Source organism: Venturia canescens, chromosome 1 (genome assembly GCF_019457755.1).
Source record: "Venturia canescens isolate UGA chromosome 1, ASM1945775v1, whole genome shotgun sequence".
In the NCBI taxonomy this organism is placed as follows: domain Eukaryota; kingdom Metazoa; phylum Arthropoda; class Insecta; order Hymenoptera; family Ichneumonidae; genus Venturia; species Venturia canescens.
In genome coordinates, this window is record NC_057421.1 from 37,438,975 (window position 1) to 37,459,788 (window position 20,814).

Consider the following 20,814-nt stretch of genomic DNA (forward strand, 5'->3'; position numbering starts at 1 on the left):
ACATGGCCTTCCGCGCTGCTCATTGGTTCACTCGCGTAATAAGGAAGTTTCAATGTTACTTATCCTCATTGGCTGTATGTTTGCGGAAATAGCAGAACATTGGAGTAGACTTTTGGTGAGAATAAAGGTGAAAAAAAATTGCTAATTATTATTATATATATAACATATGGAAATAATCGTCGATAAAGCAGTACGCGCATTTCATTGAATGGAACAGATGATTTGTAGCAAGTTTAAAACCAAATTGCGATTTATGAAAAATGCATAATATGTAATAATTGGTATAATTAAGAATAGTAAGTGAAACTTTAAGGGTGAATGATACAAAAGTCGAAATAATTAGAAATTGATCAAATTTGGTGATAATGTTCTTCAACATCAAGTGCGAAAACACAAATTTTTTCAAAATTTTCTTCTGTTTAGTTATCAAGTAATTACGCATTAAAGCAGATTTCTTATGCCCGGAATGTATACCTATATATATGGAAACGCTATGCTTATACACGTGAACTTTAGTGATCAATTACTCGATAACTGTACAGAAGAAAAATCTTAAAAAATTTGTATTGTCAAATTTGGCACTAAAGAATATGTTCACCAAATTTTATAAAATTCTGATCATTTTGAATTTTTTAATGTTTTTAGCATGGTTTAGCATGGCAACATTGTATCGCCTGTGCAATATATCCTTAATGGAAAGTCTCCTTTTCTATAACAATATCCTGTGTACATTACAGTTTTTTTTTAAACCTCTCAATTTTATAATAATCTTGTGTTTCGTTTATGATGTATATCAATATATATTCAACACACACTGAACACAAAAAACATCATGAAAAACAAATTGTTTTTAATTTACGCATTTATGAAATCTTTCAAAAATTTATCTTCAGTTAATTGTTATGTTTTTCAAAATAGGTATCTAATTAGATGAACAAATTTTTTACAATTTATTTATTGATCTCTGCATGAAATCAGTTGGATGTTTTCTTTTTTTCTTCGGGTTTTAAAAAAAACTTTTGAAAATTATTAAGAGTTGTGAAGTTTGCGCTTATCTTTCTGAAAAGATTTTATATCTTTTAAACTGAATTTCTGTTGCATCGAATGAACGATTCTCAAAATTCAGTCATTCAGAAAAATTTAAAAAACAAAGAATTGAAAGAAAGAAATTTGCAGCTATTCCGAACAATCCACAATCTTATTCCACACGATGGAAAAAAAATTATCCGATTATTAAAAAAATGTTTTCATGAAATGAAGTACAAATATTGGCATTATTATTTTTGTAATTCATCCTCACGCATTCATCTCATCTTATGCCTGCATACAAAATAGAAATGGTTTGTACCTTGGACCAGACCCATCTACCTCTAACAGCAAAAAGCCGCAAAAATTGGTAAAAATGGCGGCAAATATGAGAAAAATTTTGTTGAGATTTTGTTCGTTCAACGATTTTTCGCGATTTTCACCCATTTTTACCAGTTTTTTGCAATTAACTCGACGATTTTCCGCCATTTTCACTCATTTTTTGCTATTTACTCAAAATTTTGGAGTCTATCCGGATTGGATGTCTCAAAATACATAGAGCGATAAACCACTCTAGGTCGTTAAGATACAGACCACCTTTTTTAGGGTACCGGTGTTACCGTTTATATTCTATATAAAATATAAAATAATCATTTGTATTATGCGATATAACTTGGAAAATAATTTTTTTTGTATCTCGTTTATCATTATATTGAGCCTTCGCTGTTTTAGTTTGAATTTTTGATGACAGTGTCAGCAGAGTGTTATATGTGCAGAGATTGGTTCAATTGGTCCAAGGGAGAAAAAAATTATATTTGCAGCCCATTTTTTCGTTGTATCGCGCGACGAGATCGAAAATATGGAACATATGTTCACGAATAAAAATGCGGTATAGGAAATGCCCTCGTTAACTCACTTAAGATGCAAGTAGAGTCGATACAACCAGTTTGTAAAAATAATATGTTCATTCAAGCATACTCATATATTCATGATGACATATTGCACTAATAACATGGAATATATAGTTACAATGACGTCTGTCATCGCCTCATCATGATGTGAAATGAGTTACATTTTCATTATCCTCATAAATAATATTCCCTCGCACCTTTGTCCGCAGCGAAGGACTTGCTCCCGATGTTAAAGCAGCTTAAACATAAATCAAATTTCACCATCCGACCTGCTTTTTTTCATAAGTACCGCACTAATATTAATTTTTATATCCTAGATCCTCTTCTAAAATCTCGATTCAGATTTGACCAGCTTCATTTCTCATTCAATCTCAACCATGTAAGTTTGTATTGAAACATAAAAAGTAAATACCTGATTCGACATTTTTTTACACTTTGGCTCTACAGAGTTAAATAAGACGTGTGAGAATATAACTTTGATCGACTCCGGTCAAAATCAGAACCAGTGCTACATTTATGGAATTATTGGTATGCATACTGTTGAGATTACGACGATCAAACGTCTAAATAGTTTACATATATTTCTCCCCTAAGCTTATAAAAATCTAAACCCAATGAAAAATAACATTTGCCACAATTTATTTGATAAAAATATTTTTACCAATTGCCCCTTTACAATTTCCGACCGCGTACTCCTTTATTCAGTTTAAAGAGTATAAAATATTCCTTAATACCTTCATTTTCTTATTGTCCGTCATACAACACAAGATCAAATACCTACTGGAGATATCACAGAAACTCGGTGGTCAATGTGTACATTCGGGGAAAAAATTGGATAAAAAAATACACTTATCGAATCGATCGACCTCGCGTTATGATACTTTCAACAGAGAATAAATCCTTGCATGACCAACGTGTTTTCGACACATCCCCTTATCCAGCCGGACTTCTGCACCCGGAGTATTTTCATTCAATTAAAAATTTTTGAAAATTCACGTACTGAACTGAGTTCATCTACTAAAAATTTGTCCTCGCATACTTTTAAAATTGATATAAATATCGACAAAGATTTTTCATGTAAATAAATATCATAGTTTTTCATAGAAATTCATGGAAATAGAGATAGAATTTCATGGAAATTACTCATAGAAGTTCAAACAGACCTGGAATCTCGAATAATCTACGTTGGTCGGTTATGATCGATAACTAGATCAAACATATGCTAAAGAAGTACTAATGCTGTATGCTGTACTTAATGAAATTGTTACGTTCTCGTACTTTGGCAAAATAAAGTGTACTAAAGGCCGACGCACGGAAGCACTTGGCCGGGGATATAATCGGAAATGATCCACATCGCTACTGACATATTCTTCGTCCGATCACGAGGTGAATTTGTTAATGGAATAAGTAACAGCGTCGTGTATCGTAGCGAATATTCGAAAACTATGTTCGCCCTTGGCGTACTTGTCGCATTTGATAATTCTTTCAAAAACCGGCCACGAACATCCGGCGAGATAAACGGACACATTGATACGAGCGTATTCGTCCGCGATTGAGTGCAATACGGCGATTCCACTTGGATCGACGTAACTCAACGCGCTCATGTCCATTATGATGCATCGCAAACCGAGAACTTCTTCTTCGATTCGTACTTCGTCATAGTGATTGCGCTTTGCCATTTTCAGCCTCTGCTTCACGATCTTGTGAGGCTCAACACCAACGAGCTTCAAAACTTTCGACTTGAAGTGATTGCTGTTGGCGAAATTCAAACCACCGCAATAGTGGAGTATTTTTATTTTCCGGAGCTCCATTGTCTATGACGAAAAACAAAACAAAAATTCATTCCATCACCTTCAGATTAAGGATTAATCGCGAGAAATTTGTTTAAGGATGCGCATATGCGGCGTACTGGCCAGTCGACAGTCTTACCATATTTTTTTAAAAGAATTAGCGCGCTCATTCACGTACAGCACAATATTAATAAAACAAAAAGCGTTATCTTAATTTTTTAAGGAGTTTCGATATCTGTTAACAAATGTTAAGAAATTGATAAAATTTGGTGATAATGTTCTTCGACATAACGTGCAAAAGCTCAATTTTTTTCGAAATTTTCTTCTACATAGTTATCGAGTAATAAAGCATTAAGGAGTTTCGGTACAGACGATACAATGTTGCCATGCTAATCCATGCTAAAAAAATTAAAAAAGTTCAGAATTTTATAAAATTTGGTGAACATATTCTTTAGTGCCAAATTTGACGACACAAATTTTTTAAGATTTTTCTTCTACACAGTTATCGAGTAATTGATCACTAAAGTTTACGTGTATAAGCATAGCGTTTCCATATATATAGGTATACATTCCGGGCATGAGAAATCTGCTTTAATGCGTAATTACTCGATAACTAAGTAGAAGAAAATTTTGAAAAAATTTGAGTTTTCGCACTTGATGTTGAAGAACATTATCACCAAATTTCATCAATTTCTTAATATTTTGACTTCTGTACCGAAACTCCTTAAGATGATGGATCAGTCGGTAATCACAACCGCGAGTGCGAGAGAGTTAGCTGCAAATTTTGAAAAGGAATTTTTTCCACATCGTTCGTCTGATCGAAAAAATAAAAATGTCATCGGATTTTTGCGATCGTGCTGCGTACGATGACATTTTTATTATTTTAATCGGACGAACTATGTCAAAGAGTTTCAATTTCAAAAATTCGAGGTGTGATTACCGACTGATCCATCATCTTAAAGCAAAGTTCTTATGCTCGAAATGTATACTTATATATATTAAAACGATATGCTCATACACGTGATCTTTTGAGTTCAATTACTCGATAACGGTGTAGAAGAAAAATCTAAAAAAAAATACGTATTGTCGAATTTGATACTAAAGAATATGTTCACCAAATTTTATAAAATTCTGAACTTTTTGAATTTTTTTATGTTATGGCTTAGCATGACAACATTGTATCGACTGTACCGAAACTCCTTATAATCGTGGATAATGTTTAAATTGAGTTCGTTGCAGAACATATTTCATTCCGATTCTTTCACATGACTCGACAGTACATTTCGAAAAAGCAACGTTTGATAACGTTGAACGTAGTCAGTTGTCAGATTAGATCAGAGATCACCATATATAACCCTAACAGCTGTCACTTCCATTGACAATATGATATAGGTTGCGCTATATATGACACAAGTGACGTATGGGCCTGCAAAATTTCAAGATTCTGTAACCATTTGTCGTTTTCGACTCAATATTTCTAATTCAGATGGCGGTTAACCCCTTTTTTTAACGTGCCATTAGATTCAACTTATATAAGTAATGTTTTTAATCTTCAACATCTAATTTAGAAGTATATTTAATTTTGATAGATTTCTAAATTGAAATTTCACAGGCGTAGAAAAGAAATCTTGGATTGTGAGACATAAAAAAACTAAAGTGCTGTTTAAAAACAACATACTGTTCATTATAAAAGTTCGGAAAGCAACTTGATTGAAATTTGGCCGAATACTGTTACTATCTCGAAACTCTGAAATAACTGACCGAAACTGTTTCCTTACACGTGTGTGTCAGCTCAAAAAAAAAAAAAAAAAAAAACAAATATAGGAGATAAATGATTCGATCGTTAAACAATTGTCGGTCGTACAATTTTGTTACATATTCAAATACTTTTGACTGAAATGAGAATGTTTCGCAGAAATACAATAAATTGCGTTGATTCGAAAATTGATATGTTCGTACCCCTTCGTATCGATTGACATCGAGATATAAGTCGGTATTGGGAACGTGACCGAGAAGACACATGTAAGGCTCCATCGTTAAGAGTAAAATACTGGCGAGTGATGTCAGCAAACCAACCAAAAGTCCGATATCGATTCCAACGATAACGACCGTTAATAATGTTACGATCCAAACCATCCCATCCAGCTTGCTCAGTTTCCAAAATCTTGGCAGCTGTTTCGCTTGCATGAGCATTCCTTTCAACGCGACCACGATTATCGAGGCCAGGACGCATCTCGGAAGCGGCTCGAAGAAGGGCCCAATCCACAGCAATATTATCAACAATAAACCGCAAGATACGACACTTGCTATTTGGGTCTTTCCACCAACGGTCTGTTGAATCAAGGATCTACTCAGTGATGCTGAAACGGGCATACACGAGAAGAAAGAACCAAACAAATTGCCCACTCCCTGTTTTAACGAAAAATCAAAAACATATCAATTATTTGTGTCGATATGAATCTAAAACTTTCAAATTGAATGAAAAACAAAAAATAAATAAATAAATAACGAGAATCGAGACTAGAAAAGGGTAGTCGTGAGGTAAAAAGTACGTACCATAGCGAACAATTCTTGGTTCGAGTCAATTTCATAATTCAACTTCTGGGCAAATATGAGTGCCATTGAGAGAGTGATTGTGTACGATACCATCGTTATTGAGACGCTGTCGAGGGCGATTAACGGCAACAGCTGCAAAGTGGGTAACTCGGGCTTTGGCAGTCTGTCGAATTATCAATCTCGCCTTAAATCATCCGTTGTAAAACGATCGTGAAACAAGCTTTCGCGATTGCTTCTCCTTTCGTCTGACACTATCTTGATTTTTTTTTTTTTTTTCTTTACAAAATTAGTGTTACTCACCCCGTTGGAATATGACCGACTGTTCTGATGTTGTAAATCTCGGGCAACTGACCGTATTTTGATACGAGAGTTCCGGTTACAACGGCTATCATCTCAATGGGGAAGGGCATGCTACACATTTTCTTGAGCCAAGGCTGTATGAATTAAATACCATATTATTCTTTGAAATAATTAGCAAACACTGACGGATCCCTGACCGATTTTTTCGCACGCTTACCTTGGCCCATTCGTTATTGATGTACATGATAATGATGGAAATCGCCGAGATTATAACCGCAGCTATATTCGTATTGGGAATCTCCTCAAAAATATCAATCGCCGTCTGTAAAATTATTCATTTTTCGTTTGTTTTTATATGCACAGAGTGGCTCATTTCAACTTTGTCATTTTAATATCTCGAAAGCTAAACACTTCCGGTGAAAATTTTTCGGACATAGTTGGCCGGGTCTGGTGGGGGACCTTTAACGACGTTAAGAGTTTTGACTTTCAGTAGCTGCCTCAAGGTCTGACAAGAGGCGCTTGTTTTTTTAACGCCTGTTGCTGCTTGATCTAGCGCATTTCGTGTTCAAAAAAGGCCTCCATTGCACTCGACGCACAGGTTGAGCCTATTTCGGAAATTAATAATCACCGATCGGATGGTGTTGACATTGATTGCCGTGCACGCTCTTCCAATCTGCTCCATTATTATATTCACTCTTGTGGTCGGTGATTTTTTTTTGTAGACAGTGTTTTTGAGGTAACCCCGCAGGAAATAGTCCAGTGGTCTGAGATCAGGTGATCTTGGGGTCCTCCTCCTCCGATCCAACGATTTGGGTACTGGAAATCTATGAAGTTTCGCACTCTTCCGTAATAGTAGTGGGCAGGAGCGCCATCTTGCTGAAACCACAGCTGCTGTCGGATGTTAAACGGAACGTTCTCGAAATAGACTGGAAGATGGTGTTGAATAAATTATAAGTACATTTCACCGTTGATGGGGCGATCGAAAAAATGTGGCCCGATAATTTGACTGTCGACGATCCCTATATCCAAGTGATGAGACTATTCCAGTGAGGGTTCTCCAGTGATGCCATTCTCCAAAACTTGGAATATCAATTTTCGATTTGAATTTGCAAAAACTTTGTCGCACAAAAGTTACTTATTTTCTGACACAAAATACGAATCTGCGATAAAAAAAAACACGTAGTTCCTATGAATATAACAAAGTTGATCTTCGAGTGACCGTGACGTCCCCCACCAAACTCTGTCAATTTTTTCCGAAAAATTCTCATCGGAAGCGCTTAGCTTTCGAGATATTAAAATGACAAAGTTAAAATGGGCGACCCTGCATAAATCAATATTCTACGCTCATGGAGAAAAAAAATAAATTCTTCAATAATAATCGTATGGTTTTGAGCATAATCGTGTATGCTTGCGATCGCTTTGCCAGAAATTTGTCCAACATTCCTTTTCGGAGAAATGAATAATCGCTGAAACTCACGTGAATGAATTTAAAGTGATCTCCATTGTGCTTTGGTAATTTTAGACCAAGGAGATCTTTGATTTGTGACATGAGAACATGAATGGCTGCACCGGTCGTAAACCCGTTGACGAGAGTTTCGCTAAGCAGCGTGCTGATTATTCCCAGTCGAAAAACGTACATGATCATCTGAAACGCACACATAAATTACGTAATTCTCACATTCCTTTAGAATACATTCGAATACTTGTTGGAGGGGGATACCAGCTGAAGTGATAGAACTCGTAAACACCTGAAGAATTCCAACCATGAAAGTGACCGCTGTCGCGACTTGCATCGGTGAGTATTGAATAGCCATATCCTCGAATATTTCATTATTAGAATTTATCAAATGAAAATGGGTGTTGTTGACCGAAAGCGAATTATTAAGCGGCGTTCCATAGGCTACCACCGATTTCCCAGTCATCAGACAAACGATAGCAAACGTACCTGTCATTAAACGAAAGCCATTAAAAGTTAATTGATTTTCATCGAACGAGATATAATTAAATGACGATGTAAAGAAAGCAAACAAAATATGTTGAGGAAAACTCGCATGTTTTTACTGTACATTTATCTATGAGATAAACAAACCGCCAACGATGATCGTGTAAGCAAAAATATCAAAACATCTTAAATAACAACAATAAATTTCAAACAAATGAGTTGAATGATTGATACGAAATTCGAGGGCGTTCCGTCATCGACGATATTCAGCTCGATAATAAAACCAAATATTTCAATTCATATACCCATTGAAACGTGCTTGGACGTTCCAAAAAAGAAATATGCGAGAACAGGAAAAAATGCCATGTAGATTCCGACGACCGGTGGTAAATTTCCGAGCAGGGCGTATGCCATTCCTTGTGGAATATGCATTATGGCGACGGTCAATCCGGATATCATATCAGGAACTATACTTTCCTTCCATTTGTACTTTCTCATCCATCTGACCACTGGGAACATCGAGCTTGCACACGAACGAACGTTTTGTCCTTTCAGGCGATGCGAAATATTTCTAAGGACTAAAAAATCGCTTTGTCAATCGCTGCTCAGATTTAAAGCTGTTTTATTATTAATTAAAGAGCTCGTCTCGCTCGAGAGTGTCTAATTACAAAATGTATCATGTCATGTCATCATTAATAATACTCACTTGATATTTGTGGTCCCTGAAAATGGTACTCGCGATTAAGGGATTCCTGGTCATAGATGGGCCGTTCCACGTGTAACCGTAGAACGCTCTGTTGTTTTTCTCGATTGTCTGAACACATTAAGATATCAACAGTATTATTTCAATGCCACCGTATCATTGCAGATATTTATAATCGTATTATTAACGGCGGTTTTTTTTACATTCTCAGGGAAAGAGCTCTCTTCCAAATGCCACTTAAGGTAGTTCATGCAGAAGAGAAAAAGTACGCAACAACAATGAAGTATATAATGAAGGTTTGACAAAATATTTGAGCCGATTGTCTTACTAGTAATAAAGCTATATTACGTTAAAGATTAATGGTAATGAGCACTCGCTCACATTTGCTTATTTCGGCATTTTGTTTCTTCTTGGCTTGGCCCATTCCTGTCATAGCCTTCTGTCTTTTTATCAATACTTTTTTCTTTATTCATTTCCCGTTGTGTTTCCACTTTGCGCTCTCTAATGCGATTTTTTACATAAAAACAATGGTATTTTAGCCAGGGACGAATGAAATTTGGGGCTCGGTCAGTGATGGATCCCCGATTAAGGAATCGCTTTTAACTTCATTCGCCAAGAGGTAGGTTGAAAAAATTTATTTACAATTTCGAATTAATAACTCTGACGTTAATTCAAATTGTGATTACACCTTTTATCAGGAAGTAAAAATCGATCCAATTTAGACACCCATAAAATACGATCCTTCGGGCATGATTTACCTTAAATGCAATTTTTACACAATTTTGAATCATTTCTCTACGAATAGTTGATCGCTCTTCGTCGCCAATTTTCTGTAATGTCTCTCGGCTAAAAGTGTGAGCTTAAGGAAGTTGAGGCCGCACAGTCATTTTTTTTACCCAAAAGTTATGATCTGTACCTTTAAAAAGTTAGGCCAGTTTACAGTTTGGCAATGTTGCATACACTTTAAAGAAGAGTTGGGAAAAAATAGACGAAAATTATTATTAATATGATCTCAGAAAATCTCCTAATAAATCTGAAAAAAATTGACATTATTCAGCAAGCCTTGCTCATGTTGCCCAAAAAATTTCATATTTTTAGCATCATTTTTAACCCTTAGTGTGCACACATTCACAGCGAGACATTTCGTGCACATGGGGTCACTTTGAGCCCAGGTCATTGTTGACATCGAATATCTCGGTAACTATGCGCTTTTCGGAATAAAAGGTTTAGTCACTTTTTGCAATGAATTGATCCAACTTTAAGGCTGTAAAGTCGGATTTCCAAAAAAATCTTTTTTCATCGTTCAAAAACGTGCTCAAAGTTGATAGTGCCCGTAAAAAGCACTTTTTCGGTTAAATCTCTCGAAAAAAATTAAATTTTGAGTTTTGAAAAAAATCCCTACAGAATTTTACAGACAAGGGTCCATAAGGGAAAGGGAAAAATAGTCCACTTTGCAACCGTTCCAAAAAGTGTGTTTATTTTGGAATATGAGAGGGGATAACGATTTCTTAATATTGAGGGTTTTACTCGTGAGATGCTCATCTGCAGATGTGCTATTCATGTGAGAAAAAAGTTTTGGGGTCAACCTGACCCCAGATCACTATGAAATGTGTCTTGACTCCCATAAGATTACATGTTACTTGGCCCTAATTGTTGTGGATTTTTCTCAGCAGCTACGCTCCTAAACTGTCTGAAAATTTAACTGATTTTTTTGACACTTCACTTTATTAGATGTAATCTCTTTAAAAGCAATCACATCATTTTCATTCAAAAAAGCAAATTATTTTGCTTTTTTCATTGATTCATCATCGAGGACGAGGAGAGAAAAAATACTCTTGCTCTAGCCTACATTTTAGATCGCCTCAGAGAGGCGTTTACGAAGTTAAAAACCTTCTCAAACGAAGACTATTTGAGTAATAAATATATCGCCCTCGCCTTATCAGCCTGGTTTTCTCTCGGCGACGCTGCTTATACGGTACACAATCAGTCAATTTATCAAACTCGTGAATTCCATAAAAAGTCTATTTATGCCGGAGCACAAAATTCTACACGAAATTGCATGGACGAATGTCTTTTTTATTTTCAATAACGCTCGTATACAAGATAAATACAATAGTTGCGAAAACGAAGTTGAGCCAGTCAAAAAATACTGCGACGAAACTGTCAATGTTGTGTTGGAAGACGTTGGAACGTTTATTCGAATTTTGCAACAACGATCCCAACGATTCCAATGACTTGCAATGTCTTCCGATACAGAGCGTTACAGAGCCAATGTAAAGAGCAACGTTCACGAATAATAGAGAGAAAAGAGAAGAACTACGGAAAAACAGAGACCGTGAAAGTGCGCGGCGCGAGAGTAATGAGAGATACTTGACCTTGAAGGGAGAAAAAAACTGTTGAAAGGTTACGAGCGAAAGGAGATCGAGTGTGAAAATGACAAATTTGCCAGGGCTAATGTTTTTGTGTGGAGGAAAAAATAGAGGGGAAAGTAATACCTCGAATGTTTTTCTCATTGACATAGTTTTAAATAGACGCCGCGTGCTTATCGCGATCACCTTGAATTTCGGTCGGAAAGGATTTTCACAAAACTGTGCGACTTATTTTTCGATGAAACACTGACGTTTGGCTCGTTCATTCAAAATTAATATGCTCTGCTTCTGTTAATTAATTATTGATAATAATAAATTCCTTATCGCAGCTGATAATTATCGCTGCGCTGTCCACATACGTAAATCAGGCTTCTCCAATAAAGAGACCGAGCAAGTGGGACGAGTGTAGCAGGAAAAACAAATTTTGTACAAACGCAGGCTGAAGCGTATTAATTTTTCACCAGTGTTTTTTCTTAAGCTGATCTATCACTTGCGTGAGTGCGTGAGAGAGCTGCAAAATGGTTGTACGGTTTACTCGGACATGCTTGATTTTTTGAGAAAAATAAAAGTCACCCTTGTTCTCTGATAAATTGAGAATAGCGTGTGACTCATATTTTTTGACAAATAGCAGGATATTTACCAACTGAACAAGTGACAAGTTACCTTAAGGTAACTCCTGTACTGCATGCTAGTCAAACGAGTGCTAAATTTTCAAAATGCTTTTAGACCAAGTTTAACGTACCGATTAAATGTATTGTTAGTGGATTTGTATCACAGCGTATCTTATTAAGATGTAAAATTATTAAAAACGCTAGTTTTGCAAAAGCATCAACTGATTAATGCAAATTTTCACTGGTATTTTTCAAAGAATTATCTGCGTTTTTCCATCGATTTTATTGCAACGAGTCTCGTTTTGTTCGTCAACCGGTCCTCTATGAATCCACCATGTAGTTGTTTTTTTTAACTTGATCGTTCCACTGTTGCAGCTAATTGTTCATTAGGTGAAAAAACTTTTTCATTCATAATTGCTGAAGGAATGAGTTAAAGGAATATCTACGTGGTGAATTCGTAGAGGATCGGTTGAGGAACAAAATGAGACTTGGTGGAATAAAATCGGTTGAAAAATACAGATGATTTTTTGAAAAATAGCTGTGAAAATGCGTCATCACGGAAATTTGCATCTATCAGTTGATATTTTTGCAAACTATCATTTTAAATAGTTTTTTCACGTTAATAAAATAACGAGTGCATTTTTTAATCGACCAAGCGGAAAACGTAGTTTTGACGAATATCGGACATGAAAAAATTCAGAACGGACTCCATTGTGGAGAAAAAAGTGGTGGTTTTTGACCGTTGTCCCAGGAAAATATGAGGAATTAAAGATATTAGGAAGCTCCGGAAAAATCACATTTTTTCAATTGAATTATTGTTTTTTTTTTTTTTATGGGAATTTCAATACTTTTGAAACCGTGAAGAAAAAATACGAGACCGAAACTGAAGGAAAGATTTTAATCGTTAGATACTCGTAGCTAGTCAAAGCATTCGCAAACGAAAGACATTCGATTTGCGTTTTATTACGAAATCCCGAATCCCTCGGAGAACGATTGTCCGCGCCAAGAAAATCCGCCACGCATCATGCGAAACACTCTGGTTGCAATAATTTAGCCAAAACAATAACGAACAAAGAGAAACTGAATAATACCGCGAAAAAACGTAGGCAATTGTTGTTTTTTTACTCTCAACTAGAGCGCAAACGCACGATGATTGTTTGAAGAAAAAAAACTGAAAAAACTGATAAACGTCATGAGCTTGAATCGTTCAAAGAAACTACGTGTTTTGCCGACAAAAAAAGGATTCGGAGAAGCTTGTTTGTGACTTGGCAATCCATCAATTAAGAGTTTTGATTAATAGCTTGCTTGTGGTGCGTACGTCTTGTAAAACAAAAGGAATATTCCACGCGCATACAGCCAGTGCGCCCGTCAATTAAGTATACAAAAGGAATGCATATTTGGGTCTTCGAACGACGTAGAGTGAACGAAAAATAAAAAAAATCTCGTCTCAGATGAGTTTATTGTTTTTTAGCAACGGTTTGCGCGCATGAATAATGGATTTTGTCGAAACTTAATAAGGACGTTAAAGTCAACTTTTTGTGTACGAGAAATAAGGAAAACAAATGTTGAAAAACTTCAATGTGCAAGATTTTTTTTTGGATATAATTTAGTACTTCGTACTCTGTTAATTCGATTATAGGTGTTTATTTATACAATGAGGAAAGGAAGAGAGTGAAAAGGAGACAATGATAGAAAGGCCACGAAACTTACCAGGCGAATTCATCTCGTTGCTTCTCCTGTCTTCGTCTAGCGACAAATGTCGAGAACTTATCCCGACAATATGCAACTTGATGGACTAATATCGTTTCGAGATAAAAATGTGCTCCCAGTACCACGGGGAGCTCTAAAGAAACTCTCATACTCTCATAGCTCGTTTCAATGAACAGATCCCAAACCCCCACGACCCTGAGACTCGTCAGCTGATCACTTCCCCTCCCCATTCCTAACCCCTCTCGGTCGTTTGCCCAACACGTGTCTTTAAAAAGGAAATTTCGCGCAATCACACGATTGGCCGATGAAAAATACTAGCAAAACACGATTGGTGCATCGCACACCGCGGTGTAGTTACGCGGCCGCCGCCGCAGTCTAGGGACAACAATTGCCAAATGATATCGATCGGGTTGTCGATGATGGTCGGACGTCGGACAACAGAAAAAAAAGTGGGAAACAGTGTGACGAATGCGTAATTCGTCACCAGAGTGCGCTGATTTCTGCGCTAAGAACCGCGAATTTCGTACTCTAGCATTTCATACGGATTTGATAATTTGATCATTGAAATATTAATAAATGAGAGGAACGTGACGGACTTGGGTGACTAATATATAAGTATAGCATAAACAATAACCGCTAGTCGATAAGAAATATGAACGTATTGACTAACTCATTCTTATAGTTTACATTATAATAATCTCCATACATTGAAATGTATCGAAATAAGGCTTTCGTTGATTTCTTATATAAATAGTTTTAATATCCCAATACGATACTTTTACCCACTTTCATATTATAAATATTAGGCTAGGACATATCCTTCGTCACTCTTATGCTAAGGACGGTCGCGAGACCCTAGAATTGAATGAGTGGGAGGATGAAAACCAGCGTAATTGGTCCGCGTATGAGCGGAGCGTACAGAGTCTGCGCGTGAGAATCAAAAGATTTATGAGACTAAAAGTCGAACGGAATAGAATTACTTGAGTTATTGGAGAGAAATTCGCAAGGCGAGTTTCAACTCCTTATCAATCGAACCCATCCAAAAACTAAATCATTCGAAATAATAGTTACTATAATTCCCGCTCGAAGCGTTACAAAAGCGCTACAATGGCACCAACGGTCAAAACAACAACTTTCTATTCCTTCAATGCAAGCCTGCCCGTAAATGCGAAAAGCACTGAAATTTCGTTAGAAAAATTCAAAAATGGAAATGTTCTATATCGTCCGACCGATCCGGATAAGATTTAGCAGCTCGTTTCCGATTAGTAAATACGTGTAGAACATATAGTTTGTAGTTTTGAAACTGCGAAACTGTGTTTATGATCTTTTTTAGATTGTGGCTACAAAGATCCATCAATTTTATTGTTAAATATAAAATGTGTGTAATGTACGATTCTTTCAATCTCTTTCGATCCTGCTCATCGCACGAAGATACAACCACGTGTACCACACTCGTTTCACTTTTGAACGACGGCGGTGGACAGAGATATAAAAATGAATGAAAATTGAAATACGTTATAGAGCGATGTAAGTTTTATTATTCAGCGCTCAATCTATGTACAGAACAAGAGTAACATACACTTTGTTCTTTTCTCCGGTTTGTTTTTCCGTCTCTTCAACAGCGTAGTCCGAGAGATTCACTTCCAAGTTAAAGTTGCCTGGACTACTTCTCTTGCTCGGTCTAAATTTTAATTACATACTATTTCCGTGGAGGCTCAACAGTATCATTCGAGTCGATGACAATAAAAATAGTTTTGCATCGCAAAACTCGGGATATGAAAAGCCTGTTTGTCGTTTCTTAGTTTTTTTTTCTCCTTTCAATTTTTACTTACTCGACTCTTTCAAAATGATCAACAACGGAGTACACGGGTGAAAAACACATTTAAGATTCTCGCGTGGTTTTGTAAGTTGTCGACGAATACTGAATGAAATTGTTGAAAAGAACGAAGAACAAAATTTATATCTAATACAATTTTCATGACTACGTCGATCTCAAAAGTATCGACGTTCGTGGAATAAAAATTCCTGCTCTCAATCGCATATTTTATCTCTTCATTCCATTCTTTCTATGTAGTGGAAGGTTTTCAATGTATGAAAAATCGTCTATTTTCTTCATTTTTTTAATCAGCTCGTTTGTAGTTTTTCATGTGTTCTTCTCACTTTTCTCTCCCTCTCTTTATTTTTGAACTCCTCTATATTTTGTCAAGCGCACAGCACTCGAACATTGTCTAAGCGACGCCGTACTTCGCCTTGAGACTGGCCGGCATCTCTGGTGGTGGTGGACGGGGCATGCGGAGGTATACCTTGACCGCGTCATAAATGAACCATTGAGCACCGGTCAAAGTACCAATCATCACGATTCTGGGTAAGAGACCCTTCCATACGCCCATAGGTCCCAGTTGCTTCAGTACGCCACCGGCTGTCGCTCCCTTTTCTTGGTTGAGTTTCGACACGACCTGTTTTTTATAATACATTTTTTTATATTAGATTTTTTAAGGTGATAACAACTTCTAATTGGAAAATAGTAATATGATAATTGAGAGAAAGTCGCGAATCGCAAAACGCTTACAGAATCAGCTGGATGTGAAACAATGGCACAGAATACACCAGCTATGTAACCAGCGGCAAACGTAACAACGAGCTGTTCGCCCTTTGAACATTCCATACGAGGCTTAGGGACGACGTATTTGTAAAGAAGCTCAAGAGTACGCTCGAAGCAGGCGAACTTCATCATCGTGTAAGGTATCTGTCTGAACCAAAGAGGAACCAGACCCTTGTAGAAACCGCCTATTCCCTCGTCGGCGATCATCTTTGGCCAGGCTTCGCGAAGAGTGTTTGCGTATCCGGGCATCGTTTGAATTCGCACCTTTTCCAATTAAACACAAAAATTCAACTTATACAATCGTGTGTTTTAACCGAGTTTACGAAAATATTCGATTCGTCTTTTCAAGCATTCTAATTAGCTAAAGCCAAAACAATGGTTCATACGTTTTCATCATGCAAATAAGCTATTCCAAATCGTTCTTTACTCCATTATTTTTTCGTCATCTTTTACATGAAGAATAGATGTAGCGATGCAGAAAACGATTATTGAATCGAGGTGAAGAGCAAATTTGCAAACATCAAAACTTTACCTTGGCAGCTTCGAAAGGAGCGAGACCCACGTCAGCGAAGAATTCAGCAGAAGCCGATGCAGCCAGATATAATCCAGTTCTGTACTCGAATGCGAGTTCCTCACCTAACAACTCGGCATACTGTACTTTGAACACCTCGTAAAGTCCGAATTTGAACATTCCTTGGATAGAATAACCGAAGAAGGTTGGTGCCCAACCACGAGCAAGACCACGGATTCCACTGTCCGCGAGAGACACCTTAAAAAATCGCAAATAGAACGATTATTCGAATGTGTATGCAATATAACCTTAAAAATGCAACTTTTCCAAGTTTCTCGAAAATCATCAATCTCACTACGCATTAAAATATCACTAAGGCATTGATTTTAAATAATTTCAATCATGGTTTTTTAGCGTTAGTCTAACATTTGGTTATACGAATTTTAGGTCATTTTCTAAACGCATTGTTTTTCCAAATACATTGTCATACGAGGCTTAGATGTTGAGACGAAAAATTAGTTTTTTTTTTTTATCGTTCCGTCTTTTCCTCAGCATAGAATTTTGCTCATATATGATCTCATGTAGTTCTATTATGCACGACCCTATCTAATTTTCAATAAAGAAGAGATTGGTAAGTCACATTGAGGGCAAATCTTGTTACATAAAGTCTACAACTAAACGTTTCAAGAAAATGTGAACAAAACGTATTTTACTACGAAACGTATTACTGATCCCCACTGAAGCAAAAAACTTGTTATCAACATTATCAATTGTTTTTATTAAACTGACCTTGAAGCCGTTGACTACATTTTTGTATTTTGCTGGGTCAACTTGGATACGACATTTGACCAGATCTAAAGGTGTCAGCATGGTGTGGGTAATACCGCAAGATAAAATACCTCCAAGGCCGCATAGCATATAGTATTGGTTTGAACCAAATTCGCAGCTGTCTGTAAATACAAAAAAGGATGAACCACAAAATTAATTTTTTATAAAAATGTAAGCGACGAATCCATAATGAAGTTTATTATGATTTCTTATAAACAGCTTTTAGATCTCTGTTATACAAAATTTCTCTGGCTCGTCATGCTTCTCGAACGGGGGAACAAATCATTTAAATTTTGAACCAGTTAGATGGAGCTTTGAACTTTGGGTTGTAACAACACAAAATAATTCCTCTATGTTTCACTGTGAGGTAATAACTGTTCAAGACCAAGATTTTTTCAAGACACAAGCCATCAAATAGACGATAAATATTGATTTTCAGGTTTTCTCAATGGGTCAGATTCCAAGAGTACTTTACCAGAAAATATTCCAATTCAGGTAATTGGAAAATGTATCTCGTGGATGTAAATCCTAAGAAGTAGAAAGTATGAAGCGATAGCATACCATGCTCCGGAGTATCTTCTTAAAAACTCTGATCAATATTGTATTGCGAAGACTACTATCTTCATTCTGATCATGACACTTTATTTGCACTTTGTATCATATAACTAAATATTGTATTTTGAAATAACGCCATAGAGATGGTTAATCATTTAAATAAATAACTTTGATAATTTAGAAAATGTAAATTCATAAATTGACCAGACGATAATCAATTGGGATTTATTATGTTCATTTGTTCATTCAAACTGCACAGAACATATTTTCAATGCCTAATGGCTCCTTTGATTCCTGGAACTATCATGAATCAAAAGTTTATGCAATACAACAAAATATTGTATTACGACGAAAAAATGATTCGTTAGGGTTAGGTTGAAAAAATGGGATATTGATAAAAGAGAGGAAAAAAATTGCTCAACTTCTTCCTTGTAATCATGAATAATCTTGGCAAGAAAGTTGAACTTAAACGTCTCGCGGTAAATATTTTTTTCGCCGTAATTATATACGACGTTGTAATAAACTATTGATAATTCACGGGACATTACAAAATGGAACTTTTCTGCCTTGGAAGTTTTCGAAAAAAGAATGCGAATATGAGCATTCGAAAAAGAAATATGCGGATTGGAGAATAGAATTCTACGAAAAAGAAACACGATAGGTCGGTGGGTATAGAAAATTAAAAACAATTTAAATCGATATTAAAAGTGCATGTCGTTACAAGATCGTGTGGGTCTGTTTTTCTGTCATTATTAGACGGAGCGTGAAAAAGAGAAAGAAAAACAATGAAAATAGACTTGACCCCCGTGTGTATTTTGAGAAAATAAGTATTTTGGTCCAAGAGTTGGCAGCTCGTACAAAAACGAGATTGGCAAGTCTGGATCAAGGTCGGTCAGCTGATTGCAATTATCGCGATTCGCGTCCTAGCCACATGCCGTTCTGTCGCGATCAATGGAAACATTTTATCATTTACTAAACGTAATAATAAGAATCTCTTAGATTTGTGGTACAATTATAGTAAAACTCAATTATTTTGTGTTAGTGGCAAGTTTAGAAACGGAATGTAGGTAAATCACGGATTTAATCTTGTTACATTGTCCAAGGTTGACTCGACATTCTCGTGATACCACCTTGACAAAATGGTGGCCGCCATTATGCAATTTCTCCCGCATGCTATGCGGTTATAACAGCCAGGCGGTTGGCCCACTGACACGGCATCCCTCTCAAGCTACATACACGCCAAACCTTCATAAGCTATTATATAACTTGAGCGCAAGCATGAATTTTCTTCATCAAAAGAAGAAATAAAATAAAGGAATAAATCGGACGTAAAAGCACGAAAAAATAGTTCCCTCGTGAGCAGAGATTTAAAAAGACTTTACGAATATATTTCGCAAACATAAATCAATAACAAGAGTGACGAGGCGTTTATAGATTAGATTTTGGAAACCCATATGATGAAATTTAAATATCCACTAATGTGGAATTTTCGGCCGTGAAATAATGTCAAATACGAGAAATGGTGGAGGAGGAAACGTTAATACGTCGAATGGCAAAAAAATCGCGCGTATCATCGATTCATGTATCGAGGATCGTCATTTTTTCGAAAACGTTATTTTCAACTTGACATGTTTTGAATATCAATATTAATAATAATAATATTGAAAAATGACAAATGAAGGAGCAAGGAGTACTAACCACCGACTGGTTCGGCGCTGGCAGCAGCAATAGTACGACCTCGGACAAGGCCTTGGACGTCGTCCTGGGCCTGACATTTGGCTGTCACGAAGGGCGATCCAAACGGATTCATTTTGGCAGCTTCGAGCATTGATGACCACATTTTTGATGACTCCGTTTATTCCTCTGTTGTTTCACTGGCACTCGATCTTCTGTAAAATTTTCAATTACAAAATTGACACGTTTTCGCGTTATTAATCCGTCTGCTTCGATAATTCCCCGTGCATCTCCACACCTCGCTGCATTCTAAATGTTATCTATTAGATTTAACTCCCCGATACTTCCTCAATTATATATATATATATATATAACAGTAATTCGCTTAAACTATGAAAGAAACTGTAACAATGCGCTATTGCAAACGTTAAATTAAATCCAACGGATAAAGTTTCGGAACCTTTTTGTCAGAGTGACCCTCGGGCTCTGCGAACTCGAAATGGAGTGAAAGAAAAAGGGCGGCCGATGTTGCGCGGCCAGTCTGATTCCACACATTCATCAACTTCTAGACGAGCTAAACGTCAGTTTGCAGTTGGCACTTGTGGATCTGACATCTACCGGCCGTTATTTTAATTCTTCATCGAGCATATCCCGACAGAGTATTGCCAGCAGCTGGTACACTATCGAACGCAAACTCGTGTACCAGCGGACGTATCTCAGTCGATA

General features: G+C 36.5%; 2 protein-coding genes and 1 long non-coding RNA gene across 3 annotated transcripts; 1 reads left to right on the top strand and 2 right to left on the bottom strand.

Moving 5' to 3' along the window:
• Position 1: 1 nt before the first annotated feature.
• On the top strand, positions 2–9,569 carry LOC122419357 (uncharacterized). Its single transcript, XR_006262878.1, has 3 exons — positions 2–127; positions 8,272–8,378; positions 9,440–9,569. It is a non-coding gene; the product is annotated as an uncharacterized lncRNA (long non-coding RNA).
• Positions 1,269–14,120, bottom strand: Prestin (prestin). Its single transcript, XM_043433815.1, has 10 exons — positions 13,919–14,120; positions 9,232–9,339; positions 8,831–9,103; positions 8,332–8,528; positions 8,061–8,228; positions 6,801–6,905; positions 6,584–6,717; positions 6,284–6,446; positions 5,687–6,136; positions 1,269–3,751 (listed from the first exon to the last, which is right to left on the bottom strand). The coding sequence occupies exons 1-10, from the start codon at positions 13,929–13,931 to the stop codon at positions 3,317–3,319; spliced, it is 2,046 nt and encodes a 681-aa protein (XP_043289750.1). The 5' UTR covers positions 13,932–14,120; the 3' UTR covers positions 1,269–3,316.
• A 1,309-nt stretch (positions 14,121–15,429) lies between these two features.
• On the bottom strand, positions 15,430–20,694 carry LOC122419353 (phosphate carrier protein, mitochondrial-like). The gene is made up of 6 exons (XM_043433831.1): positions 20,549–20,694; positions 20,113–20,303; positions 17,821–17,981; positions 17,053–17,289; positions 16,488–16,784; positions 15,430–16,374 (listed from the first exon to the last, which is right to left on the bottom strand). The coding sequence occupies exons 2-6, from the start codon at positions 20,252–20,254 to the stop codon at positions 16,147–16,149; spliced, it is 1,065 nt and encodes a 354-aa protein (XP_043289766.1). The 5' UTR covers positions 20,255–20,303; positions 20,549–20,694; the 3' UTR covers positions 15,430–16,146.
• Positions 20,695–20,814: the final 120 nt, after the last annotated feature.

Bases quoted from the DNA above. Each gene is read 5' to 3' on its own strand.
- LOC122419353 (XM_043433831.1), bottom strand. From the start codon at position 20,254: ATGTGGTCATCAATGCTCGAAGCTGCCAAAATGAATCCGTTTGGATCG. The intron at 17,290-17,820 runs GTCAGTTTAATA...CGATTTTTTAAG, and splicing joins ATGTAGTCAACGGCTTCAAG to GTGTCTCTCGCGGACAGTGG. The intron at 16,375-16,487 runs GTAAGCGTTTTG...TATAAAAAACAG, and splicing joins TTTCACATCCAGCTGATTCT to GTCGTGTCGAAACTCAACCA.
- Prestin (XM_043433815.1), bottom strand. The intron at 8,229-8,331 runs GTGTTTACGAGT...TGTGCGTTTCAG, and splicing joins TCATGGTTGGAATTCTTCAG to ATGATCATGTACGTTTTTCG. The intron at 3,752-5,686 runs GTACGAACATAT...TTTTCGTCATAG, and splicing joins ATGTCAATCGATACGAAGGG to ACAATGGAGCTCCGGAAAAT.